Source organism: Danio rerio, chromosome 25, assembly GCF_049306965.1.
Source record: "Danio rerio strain Tuebingen ecotype United States chromosome 25, GRCz12tu, whole genome shotgun sequence".
Lineage (NCBI taxonomy): Eukaryota > Metazoa > Chordata > Actinopteri > Cypriniformes > Danionidae > Danio > Danio rerio.
This window is the reverse complement of record NC_133200.1, coordinates 39,195,571-39,209,547: the sequence shown is the minus strand read 5'-3', so window position 1 is coordinate 39,209,547 and position 13,977 is coordinate 39,195,571. Positions and strand designations below refer to the sequence as shown.

Below are 13,977 nucleotides of genomic sequence, written 5' to 3'. Positions count from 1 at the left end.
CAAAATCATGTCTATGCACACATACACACACAAATGTATATGCATGTAAACACACATCTATGTGCACACAAATGTGTATGCACACACACACACACACACACACACACACACACACAAATATCCACTATGAACACACACACACACACACACACATGCACACATACTCTATAAATACACACACACACACACACACATATGCACGCACACAGTACATGCACACACACACACACTTACAAATATCCACTATAAACACACACACACACACTCTATAAATACCCACACACATATGCACGCACACACACAAAGTACATGCACACATACACACACACTTACAACTATCCACTATAAATACACACACACACACACACACACACACACACACACACACACACACACTCTATAAATACACACACACATATGCACCACACACACACACATATATGCAAGTTAGAAGCTGAAACGTCGTCAGGACTCAGCATTAGCAGACAGACTGAGCTGAGCACTGACTGACTCTGGATCAGAATAAGTGTGTGTTATTAGTAAAGCAGGCATGAAGTCTAAATGCAGCTCTCGCAGGCCGTGACTGAACTGAAAACATTTACATTCATCATGAACTGATCTGAGACTCAGCTGAAGTGTGTATGCTGGATTTCCTAAAGCCGGAGACCAAGCTGACATTTAAGAGCTGAAATGATCAGATCGTCACACTCAGAGACTCGACATCAGCAATGATCATACAGGATCATCTTCCAGAGGTCATCCACAGACTCCAGTTAATGCACTTATAGCTTAATGAACAGTAGAGTAACGTGTTATTATACACACATTTCTAGACGTGACCGTTCAGCTCCCATTCAAACTACAGGCTTTATATAGCTCCCTGAAACCAAAACTATTTTTGTCACAGAAAAAAATAATAAAAGGAAACAAATGAAATCATTTAAAAAATGAATTAAACACAAAATAAATAATATTAAATATTAATTAATTAATTAAATCAATAAATAAAAAATACAATTAACAAATAAACGAAATAAAAAATTTAGTATTAAAATAGTAAATATTATTAAATAAATAAATAAATGAAATAAAAAGATAAATAAATAGAACAAAAAGCCAATAAAATAAAGTAAAATAAATAAAATGAATGAATAAATAAAATAATTAAGTACATAAAATAATAAATAAATAAATAAACAAACAAAATAAAATAATAAATAAATAAATATATATTATTAAATTAATTACCTAAATAAAAAAACAAATAAAACAAAGTAAAATAAATAGATGAAATAAATACATAATACAATACAATAATATTAATTACATAAATATAAAATAAATAGATAAATATAAAATAAAATATTTTATTTAAATAAATATAAAAGTAAATAAATAAATAACTCAAAAAGCCAATAAAATAAATAAATAATTCAATTAATTAAATAAATAATAAAATAAATGGGACTTTAGATGTTTCTGCACGCTTATTTATTTTTTGATGAATCAAAATACTATAATTTAAAATAATACTAAAATAATTTACAAAAAAAATCATTAGGCAATATAAATAACAAAATTATGTAAATAAAAAATTAAGTAGATATAAGAGATGAAATAAAATAATGATATAACTACTGCTAATAGCAACAGTAATAAAAAAAAATATATATTATTAGTATTGTTAGGGCGACACGGTGGATCAGAGATCTCACAGCAAGAAGGTTGCTGTTTCGAGTCTCTGCTGGGTCAGTTGGTGTAACTGCGTGGAGTTTGCATGTTCTCCCCATGTTGACGTGGGTTTCCTCCGGGTGTTTCGTTTCTTCCACAGTCTAAACACATGCGCTATAGGGGAATTGATGAATCCGCTATGTAAAACATATGCTGGATAAGTTGGTGGTTCATTCCGCTGTGGTGACCCCAGATTAATAAAGGGACTAAGCTGAAGAAAAATGTATGAATGAATTATTATTATTGTTGTGCTGTACTGGTTGGGTTGTGTTGTATTAAAATTGGTGTACTGTATTGTGCTTCATTGGGATGTGTTGTGTTGTATTGTATTGGGTTGTGTTGCGAAGTTATATTTAATTGTGTAGTGTTGTATTTAGTTGTGTTTTGAAGTTGTATTTAGCTTTGTTATGGTGTATTGGATTGTGTTGCTGTATTTAGTTGTGCTGTTTTGTATTGAGTTGTGTTTTTGTGTTCAGTTGTATTTTGTATTGGGTTGTGTTTAATTTAGTTGTGTTGTTTTGTATTGGGTTGTGTTGTTGTATTTAGTTGTGTTTTGTATTGGGTTGTGTTGTTGTATTTGTGTTGTTTTGTATTGGGTTGTGTTGTTGTATTTGTGTTGTTTTGTATTGGTTGTGTTGTTGTATTTAGTTGTGTTGTTTTGTATTGGGTTGTGTTGTATTTAGTTGTGTTGTTTTGAATTGGGTTGTGTTGTATTTAGTTGTGTTGTTTTGTATTGGGTTGTGTTGTATTTAGTTGTGTTGTTTTGAATTGGGTTGTGTTGTATTTAGTTGTGTTGTTTTGTATTGGGTTGTGTTGTATTTAGTTGTGTTGTTTTGTATTGGGTTGTGTTGTATTTAGTTGTGCTGTTTTGTGTTGGGTTTTGTTGTTGTATTTAGTTGTGTTGTTTTGTACTGGGTTGTGTTGTATTTTGTTGTGTTGTATTGGGTTGTGTTGTTGTATTTAGTTTTGATGTATTTAGTTGTTGTTTTGTATTGGGTTGTGTTGTATTTAGTTGTGTTGTTTTGAATTGGGTTGTGTTGTATTTAGTTGTGATGTTTTGTATTTAGTTGTGTTGTTTTGTACTGGATTGTGTTGTATTTAGTTGTTGTTTTGTATTGGGTTGTGTTGTATTTAGTTGTGTTGTTTTGAATTGGGTTGTGTTGTATTTAATTGTGTTGTATTGTATTGGGTTGTGTTGTATTTAGTTGTGTTGTTTTGTATTTAGTTGTGTTGTATTTTGTTGTGTTGTTTTGTATTGGGTTGTGTTGTATTTAGTTGTGTTGTTTTTTATTATGTTGTCTTGTTGTATTTAGTTGTGTTTGTTTGTATTGGGTTGTGTTGTATTTAGTTGTGTTTGTTTGTATTGGGTTGTGTTGTATTTAGTTGTGTTTGTTTGTATTGGGTTGTGTTGTATTTAGTTGTGTTGTTTTGTATTGGGTTGTGTTGTTTTGTATTGGGTTGTGTTGTATTTAGTTGTGTTGTTTTGTATTTAGTTGTGTTGTTTTGTATTGGGTTGTGTTGTATTTAGTTGTGTTGTTTTGTATTTAGTTGTGTTGTTTTGTATTGGGTTGTGTTGTATTTAGTTGTGTTGTTTTGTATTGGGTTGTGTTGTATTTAGTTGTGTTGTTTTGTATTAGGTTGTCTTGTTGTATTTAGTTGTGTTTGTTTGTATTGGGTTGTGTTGTATTTAGTTGTGTTGTTTAAATTGGGTTGTGTTTTTGTATTGGGTAGTTTTGTATTTAGCTGTGTTTTTTGTATTGGGTTGTCTTTATTTGTGTTGGGTTGTGTTGTATTTAGTTGTGCTGTTTTGTATTGGGTTGTGTTGTATTTAGTTGTGTTTGTTTGTATTGGGTTGTGTTGTATTTAGTTTTGTTGTTTTGTATTGGGTTGTGTTGTAAAGTTTTATTTAATTGTGTTGTATTTAGTTTTGTTGTGCGGTGTTGTATTGTGTTGTTGTATCGGGGTTGTGTTGTTTCACTGTAAGACAATGAATGAATGCATGTAGCAAAATGACAATGAAGCTCATTGACGACTTGTGTTGCGCTGTATGTGGTTGTTTTATTGGTGTGTGTTGTTGTGTTGTTCCACTGTAAAACAGTGAACACGTAGCGAAATGACTTGACTTGTGTAGTTGTGTTGTGTATGCTGAGGGCAGTGCTGTAATGAAGGCTGGATCTATAGTGTGTCCATCATGTTGTGCAGCAGATGTCGATATTGTGTTGATGTGACGGAGAATCATTGAGCTGCTGCTGTCGCTTCCTCTGCATGTTCATTTCCCTCATTCACACACACAATACACTCAACTCTACTACTACTGCCACACACACACACACACACACACACACACACACACACACACACACACACACACACACACACACACACACACACACACAAATTTAAATCTATTTAATAGAATAAAATAATGCAGGCCTGCTCTATTGTTTTTTTAGTTTATTTATTTATTTGACATTTATTTTTTAATAAATTAATTTTTACAAATTTAAATTAAGTTTGTTACTTTGCAAAACATTTATCCTGCCGTGATGTTTATTTTATACAAATAAAGTTAAACCGTTTAGCTTTTTACATTTATAAATAAATCAGACTTAAACAGATCCTCATTTATAATTCTGTGTGGAGTTTGCATGTTCTCCCCGTGTTGGTGTGGGTTTCCTCCTGTATGAGTGTGTGTATGGGTGTTTCCCAGTTCTGGGTTGCAGCTGGAAGGGCATCCGCTGTGTAAAACATATGCTGGAATAGTTCATTCCTCTGTGGCGACCCCTGATGAATAAAGGGACTAAGCTGTAGGAAAATGAATGAATGAATGATTATTGTCAGGCCATTTTAATTCATATTTTGATCAATATTTGATTACAATATATATAAAACACTACATATGTTTATTAATCAAGCTAATTTTATAGCTTAAACGTTTTAATACAGTAGTTTTTCCATTTACGTTTTCTTCAGTGAATAGATGACACTGAATGCGGTGTGTGTGTGTGTGTGTGTGTGTGTTTTAGATCTGCTGCAGTGTAACACTGCCCTCTGCTGTCCGCTTCACGCACTGATCAACAATCAAGAGTTTCTTGTGATAAACCTGAGACAGTGGAATAAAATGAAACGAAAAGCTAAAATACTTGAAATTATAAATTATATTAACGCTTTACCAGCATCAGTGAGACTAAAACAAATAGCAGGGAGGTCATTCCACTGTGGTGACCCCTGACAAATAATGGACTAAGCTAAAATAAGATGAATTAAATAATAATAATATTAAAATAATATAATAATCTAAATAATAATATGAATAAGAATTTTAATATAATAATAATAATAATAATAATAATAATAATAATATAAATAATAATAATGATAACATTAAAATAATATAATAATCTAAATAATGATAATATGAATAAGAATTTTAATATAATAACAATAAGATATAAATAACAATAATATCAATTAATAATATCAATTAACAATAATGTTAATTTAATAATAATAATAATAATAATAATATTATAATAATAAAATAATCATAACGGCAATAAAAATAAAATATAATAACGATATAATCATAATTATAATAAAACAATAATATAACAATAATGATAATGTAATTATAAAAATAATAATAATATTTAATAATAATATTAATAATAATAATATAATACAATAATAATGGTATAATATAACAATAATAATAATAATAATAATAATATTAACATGCAATAATAATAATAATAATAATAATAATGCAATAAAAATAATAATAATATATATTACTTATACTAATAGTAAAATATTAATACAATAATAATAATAATAATAACAACATAATGATATTGTAATAATAATAATAATAATAATAATAATAATAATAATAAATCTGTGTTGTTTATATAATCAATAGATTTCAGCACAACACTTTGACTTATTTTATGGTTTTATTCAATTATTTTGGCACAAATGAAATGAGGCAGATTAACTTTAGCGTTACAGCAGAAACCGAAAGTCGATCATACAAACAGAATCTCTCCTTCATGAACTCTGATAGTCCAGCACAGCTGATCTCAGACCTGTGTGTGCTTTATTACATCATCAGAATATATGAAGATCCACAAATTACTGTCCTGCATCACTCAAACACTGCTCACACACACACACACACACACACACACACACACACACACACTTTTCTGTCTCTCTCACACACACTTTCTTTCTCTCACATTTTCGGTTTCCAACACACACTCACACACTTCTCTCACTCTTACAGACACACTTTCTCTAACAAACGAACACTTTCTTTGACATTACACATTTTTACAGACACACACTTTGTTTTACAAACACGCATTCTCTCTCACACACTTTCTCTGACATACACACTTTGACACACATTTTCTTTCAAACACACTTTTTGTCCACACACCCTCTCACAAACTCAGACACACACTTTCTCTCTCTCTCTCAAATACACTCACACACATTTCACATTCTCAGACACACACACTTTCTCTCTCAAATTCACTGTCAAACTCTCTCACACACATTTCACATTCTCAGACACACACCCTTTTTCTTTCAAACACACACTCTGTTAGAGACATGCTTTCTGTCTCTCTCTCTCTCTCTCTCACACACACACACACACACACACACACACACACACTTTCTCTCTCTCTAATACACACACACCAGTAGAAACACATCTCCACACACTCCTCAGACTGTTGTTGTTCAGCTTTAATCAGTTTAGAGCTCGACTCTAAAAGCAAACTTGCACAGAAACCTGGAATAAAGTGCGTGATTGAAACAGAGCTGTCTCTATCGCAGCCCCCCGCAGACCCCCGGCACATTCACTGCAAAACAACGCAGCATTTCACCCCGAGATGCAAACCAAAAAAAGATCATCATAAATAAAAATAATCCAAAAAACACACTGTAAATGATCTGCACTGTGATTTAAAGTGATGCGTCAGTGTTTTAAACGTGTAAGGAGCTGAGAAATGAATTAATACTGTGGAATTAACTAAAACAGGGAAGAACATGGGTAGATGCTCATAAGAGGAGGAAATAAGGAAATATATTTCACTATTATCTATATTAATATTCGGTGAGTGTACAAATGAACCACAAAAAGCAACACAACCCCCTCGCTACATCCTCACCTTGACAATCCCTTTTTATAAAGTGACATTCTGATAGAAAAATAAAAGTAAATGTGGCAGATAATCACATTCTTCTGTGTATATTCTGAACGTCTCCCTTTATCCCACATGTTAAAAGTGAAGACAAAACTCCTCTGCATGCCGTTTCTGTCAGATTACCTGCATATTTCATACACTTACCGATTTCTGGTCATCGTTTTGAAGCGAAATTAAGCAAGCAACATCATCTTCACACAACACACAGATCCTTAAAACCGTTAAAACACTCGGTGAATCACCTCTTAAAGAATCAGGAGTCTTGCATGTTCAGCTCAGGTGATGGTGGGTTTATTTCTCTTCACAACACCACGCTGTCCATCTCAGTGTCTGGAGGATCTGCTTCAGCTCCGGACGGATCTTCTTCATCCTCCCGTTTTCCACCGTTGATCTGCTCTTCGGGCTGAACGCTGGAACTCAGGTCTTGGCTGATGGTGTGGCTGCGGGTCAGGGGTCTGCTCGGAGGCTGTGGATCACTGATGTCCAGTGTTTCTCCTCGGGTCAGTCTCCGTCTGTCGCTCCCTGCAGTCTGACACCAACAGGTCATGTTAGCAGAAGATAGCTTTGAGTGTTTTTATGTGCATTTGAAGATTTCATAGTTGGAAAAAGTGAAGCTGAGATCCATTTAAAAAAAAAATATTGCAATGTGCAGTAAAAACATATGCATTGTTGAGTTATAGCTTTATATGATAATAAGTGTAGAAATGCTTCAAATGTAGATTTGTGAAAGCGAACCAATGCGAAAAGAAAATGTTACAAAGTAACAAAACAAAGCAAGAAACATTGTAACAAATTAAAGTGAACCAAAGCAAGGCAGAAATGCAACACTGTATTAACTAACGCAAACCAAAGCAAGAAAATTTAGCAATAGTAACAAAACGAACCAAACCAAGGAACATCGTAACAAAAAGCAAAGCAAAGCAAGAAAAGGTAACAATGAAACAAAATAAAGCAAGAAACGTTGTAAAAATTGAAGCGAAAGAAACCAAGACAAAAATGCTACAAGTAACGCAAACCAAACAAAGAAATTGTAAAATTGTAACAAACGATCCAAGCCAAAAAACATTGTATGAAAATAAAGCAAACCAATCCAAGACAAAAAAGGAACATTGTAAAAATACAAACCAAACCAAGAAAATGCAACATTGTAACAAATAACGCAAATTAAACCAAGAAAACACAACAATCCACACCAAGAAACATTATAACAAAAAAGCTAAGTAAACCCTCACAAAAATGGAACATTGTAACAAGTAACGCAAACCAAACCAGGACAATATAACATTTTGAAAAAATTCAACAAAGAGACGTTGTAACAAAGCAAACTAAAAAGATAAATGTAACAATGTGAAAAATGAAGCAAGAAACATTGTGACAAATTAAACAAAAACAAAAAAATCCAAGACAAAAATGAAGCATTGTAACAAGTAATGAAAACAAAACAAAATATTGTAACAAGTAACGCAAACCAATCCAAGAAAACGTAACATTGTAACAAAACGATCCAAATAAAAAAAAAACATTGCAACAAAGAAAGCAAACCAATCCAAGACAAAAATGGAACATTGTTACAATACAAACTAAACCAAGAAAAATGTGACATGGTAGCAAGAACGCAAACCAAACCAAGAAAACGCAACATTGTAAAAACGCAAATCAAACCAGAAAAATAACATTGTAAAAACGCAAAATCAAACCAGGAAAACGCAACATTGTGAAGACGCAAATCAAACCAGGAAAACGCAACATTGTGAAAACGCAAATCAAACCAGGAAAACGCAACATTGTGAAAACGCAAATCAAACCAGGAAAACGCAACATTGTAAAAACGCAAATCAAACCAGGAAAACGCAACATTGTGAAAACGCAAATCAAACCAGGAAAACGCAACATTGTGAAAACGCAAATCAAACCAGGAAAACGCAACATTGTGAAAACGCAAATCAAACCAGGAAAACGCAACATTGTGAAAACGCAAATCAAACCAGGAAAACGCAACATTGTAAAAACGCAAATCAAACCAGGAAAACGCAACATTGTAAAAACGCAAATCAAACCAGGAAAACGCAACATTGTTAAGACGCAAATCAAACCAGGAAAACGCAACATTGTAAAAACGCAAATCAAACCAGGAAAACACAACATTGTAAAAATGCAAATCAAACCAGGAAAACGCAACATTGTAAAAACGCAAATCAAACCAGGAAAACGCAACATTGTGAAAACGCAAATCAAACCAGGAAAACGCAACATTGTAAAAACGCAAATCAAACCAGGAAAACGCAACATTGTTAAGACGCAAATCAAACCAGGAAAACGCAACATTGTTAAGACGCAAATCAAACCAGGAAAACGCAACATTGTGAAAACGCAAATCAAACCAGGAAAACGCAACATTGTAAAAACGCAAATCAAACCAGGAAAACGCAACATTGTTAAGACGCAAATCAAACCAGGAAAACGCAACATTGTAAAAACGCAAATCAAACCAGGAAAACACAACATTGTAAAAATGCAAATCAAACCAGGAAAACGCAACATTGTAAAAACGCAAATCAAACCAGGAAAACGCAACATTGTGAAAACGCAAATCAAACCAGGAAAACGCAACATTGTAAAAACGCAAATCAAACCAGGAAAACGCAACATTGTTAAGACGCAAATCAAACCAGGAAAACGCAACATTGTTAAGACGCAAATCAAACCAGGAAAACGCAACATTGTGAAAACGCAAATCAAACCAGGAAAACGCAACATTGTAAAAACGCAAATCAAACCAGGAAAACGCAACATTGTTAAGACGCAAATCAAACCAGGAAAACGCAACATTGTGAAAACGCAAATCAAACCAGGAAAACGCAACATTGTAAAAACGCAAATCAAACCAGGAAAACGCAACATTGTTAAGACGCAAATCAAACCAGGAAAACGCAACATTGTAAAAACGCAAATCAAACCAGGAAAACACAACATTGTAAAAATGCAAATCAAACCAGGAAAACGCAACATTGTAAAAACGCAAATCAAACCAGGAAAACGCAACATTGTGAAAACGCAAATCAAACCAGGAAAACGCAACATTGTAAAAACGCAAATCAAACCAGGAAAACGCAACATTGTTAAGACGCAAATCAAACCAGGAAAACGCAACATTGTTAAGACGCAAATCAAACCAGGAAAACGCAACATTGTGAAAACGCAAATCAAACCAGGAAAACGCAACATTGTAAAAACGCAAATCAAACCAGGAAAACGCAACATTGTTAAGACGCAAATCAAACCAGGAAAACGCAACATTGTAAAAACGCAAATCAAACCAGGAAAACGCAACATTGTGAAAACGCAAATCAAACCAGGAAAACGCAACATTGTAAAAACGCAAATCAAACCAGGAAAACGCAACATTGTAAAAACGCAAATCAAACCAGGAAAACGCAACATTGTAAAAACGCAAATCAAACCAGGAAAACGCAACATTGTGAAAACGCAAATCAAACCAGGAAAACGCAACATTGTAAAAACGCAAATCAAACCAGGAAAACGCAACATTGTGAAAACGCAAATCAAACCAGGAAAACGCAACATTGTAAAAACGCAAATCAAACCAGGAAAACGCAACATTGTGAAAACGCAAATCAAACCAGGAAAACGCAACATTGTAAAAACGCAAATCAAACCAGGAAAACGCAACATTGTGAAAACGCAAATCAAACCAGGAAAACGCAACATTGTAAAAACGCAAATCAAACCAGGAAAACGCAACATTGTGAAAACGCAAATCAAACCAGGAAAACGCAACATTGTAAAAACGCAAATCAAACCAGGAAAACGCAACATTGTACAGACGCAAATCAAACCAGAAAAAGGCAACATTGTAAAAAAATTAACCACACCAAGAAACATTAACAAATAATGCAAACCAATCAAGAAAATGGAACATTGTAACAAACAATATACACCCAAACCAAGAAAATGCCACATTGTAACAAAACAAACTAAACCAAGAAAATGTAACATGGTAACAAAACAAACTAAATCAAGAAAATGTAACATGGTAACAAGTAACGCAAAACAAATAATAAATGTAACATTGTAACAAGAACACAAACCAAACCAAAAAATGTAGCATGATAAAAAGAACAAACCAAACCAAGAAAAGCACACTAAACCAAGACGAAAATGGAACATTGTAACAAGTAACGCAAACCAAACCAAAAAAAGTAACATAACAAAATGAACCAAATCAAGAGATGTTGTAACAAATAAAGCAAACCAAACCAAAAAGATAAATAGAACAATGTAACAATTACACAAAAATGGAACATTATAACAATACAAACCAAGAAAATGTAACGTGTCAACAAGTAACGCAAATCAGACCAGGAAAACGCAACATTGTACAAACGCAAATGAACCAGGAAAACGCAACATTGTAAAAAAATGAACCACACCAAGAAACATTGTAACAAATAATGCAAACCAATCAAGAAAATGGAACATTGTAACAAAACAATCCAAACCAAGAAACATTGTAACAAAAAAGCTAAGTAAACCCTCACAAAAATGGAACATTGTAACAAATAACGCAAACCAAACTAGGAAAATGCAACATTGCAACAAAACAAATCAAACTAAGAAACATTGAAACAAATAAATCAAACAAAACAACATTAAGTATTTTTTAGCGTTTCTGAACAAAGCAAACAATGACCAAAATCAGTCTAGCCCTCTGCAAATAATTTCAGTTCATTAAATACAAATTCATCAGAAAGATCCACGTCTACTGCCTGGGAGATGTGGCATATTTTATATGATCTTATATTTTATAAATAAAACAAAATAATGCAACTAGAATAATAAGAAATGACACAGAAGCTCTGCAGAGGTGGCACAGGGAATGTATGTGTGTTTGTACAATTACGAGATGAAAATTTTAAATGGATAAATATGACAATCCTGTTAAACCTAAAGCACGTTTGTGTGGTAGTACATCATAAATTACTCAACTAATTAGTTAATTCTGTGAATTTTTTCACAGCTGAAAAATTCCAAATAAACCAAAATCATAGTTTATTCAAAATACTCTGGAAATAAATCTGATTAATAATAATAATAATAATAATAATAATAATAATACCTGTTGTGCTGCTGCTGTTGTAGCTGCCGCTCTGTCTGTTCTCTTCAGACTCCTTGTAACAGATACAGAACAACACTTTCAAACAACATTACATTTTATTCAACAAAGGGTCTTAAAATATATAGATTTAAACATTCATAATAATCAGAAATGCTATTGAAAATACAGCTTAACATCACAGAAGCAAAACACATTTGACTATATATATATATATATATATACACACACACACACACACACACATACATACATACATACATACATACATACATACATACATACATACATACATACATACACAGCAGGGGTATTTCAGAATGTTGTGTAATAAAGATAGAACTGGACAGTAAATGTACCTCTGTTTGTGGTGCTCAAAATCCTGTCCACCATTGTTAGGACTCTGTTTAACTCTTGCTGTTGAAGAAATAACAGTGTCCTGAGATTTAACTCTATGTTTGTACTATATAATAGTGATTTGAACAACATTAATAGTTGTCTAGTCCTTACCCATGATGCCCTCTGGTGCTCTGGCCCTTTGCGTCTGGGCTTCATCATATGCTTTCTGAAGGAGTCTCAAAATCTCTGAGTTCTGAAGCGGAAGAACAGATCAAAAATTCATTCATTCAATCATTTTCTTGTCAGCTTAGTCCCTTTATTAATCCGGGGTCGCCACAGCGGAATGAACCGCCAACTTATCCAGCACGTTTTTATGCAGCAGATGCCCTACCAGTTGCAACCCATTTCTGGGAAGCATCCACACACACACTTATACACTACGGACAATTTAGCCTACCCAATTCACCTGTTACTGTGAGGCGACAGCACTACCTACTGCGCCACTGCGTCACCTCAGATCAAAGATGTGGAGTTTATATTAAAAGCAGGTTTTAAGAGATTTAATTTCTTTTTAATTTATCTAGTGTTCAGTGTTTCAAGTGTTTTGGGTGTGCTCTCAATTTACACACTAGCTTTCAATTTAAAAAATAAAAAATAAAATAAAAATTTTAAATTTTAATTTAATTTAAATTCAGGTATACTTGTACGGTTATTGTTCCAAAACAGTTTTACAAAATGTTATTACAGATAAGGTTAACTTTTAAGTTAATTTTGTGATCTATATGACTCCAGACTTCCAATAACATATTTACAGTAATGTTTTCTTTTTTTTATTAATTATATTCTTAAAAAAAAATCTCGGATGTTGTTCCTTTGGTTAAAAAAAGTCAATTAATTTTTAAATTAATAAATAATTTAAATGAAACTTTAACCCAAGGGTTTAGTTTGTCCTTATTTGTATACGTTTCTGATATCCTGAATATCATGTCGGAATGAACCATCAACTATTCCAGCATATGTTTTAACCAGCGGATGCCCTTCTAGCTGCAACCCAGTATTGGTAAACACCCATGCACACTTACATTCACACACACTCACTTATACACTACGGCCAATGTAGTTCATCCAACTGAATGTGTTTGGGCTGTGGGGGAAAGCAGAGCACCCGGAGGAAACCCACATCAAAACGGGGAGAACATGCAAACTCCACACAGAAACACCAACTGACCCAGTCAGGACTTGAACCAGTGATCTTCTTGCTGTGAGGCGACAGTGCTAACCACTGAGCCACTGTGCCCCCCCCTTATTATTATTTTATTCATTAGGCTCATATCATGATAAATAGAAAAGAACATTTAAAATGAAGACTTTATCATTTTAATACATGCAGTTAAAGTCTGAATTATCACCTGTATTTTTCCCCTCCATTTCCGTTTAACGGAGATTTTTTTTCCCAACACATTTCTAATCATAATATATAGTTTTAATAACTCATTTCTAATAACTGATTTCTTTTCTTGCCATGCTGACAGCACATAATATTAGACTAGCCAT

General features: G+C 33.1%; 1 protein-coding gene across 7 annotated transcripts in view; it reads right to left on the bottom strand.

The window, feature by feature from the left end:
- Positions 1-6,471: 6,471 nt before the first annotated feature.
- Positions 6,472-13,977, bottom strand: part of ankrd27 (ankyrin repeat domain 27 (VPS9 domain)) — a 61,454-nt gene continuing 53,948 nt past the window's right edge. For all 7 annotated transcript variants that reach the window (XM_073943433.1, XM_073943432.1, XM_073943431.1 and 4 more), the window contains 4 exons: positions 12,595-12,676; positions 12,444-12,501; positions 12,088-12,139; positions 6,472-7,479 (listed from right to left, as the gene is read on the bottom strand). In XM_073943433.1, the coding sequence (XP_073799534.1) occupies positions 7,252-7,479; positions 12,088-12,139; positions 12,444-12,501; positions 12,595-12,676 (420 nt within the window). In that variant the 3' untranslated portion in view covers positions 6,472-7,251. The remainder of the gene's footprint in view (positions 7,480-12,087; positions 12,140-12,443; positions 12,502-12,594; positions 12,677-13,977) is intronic.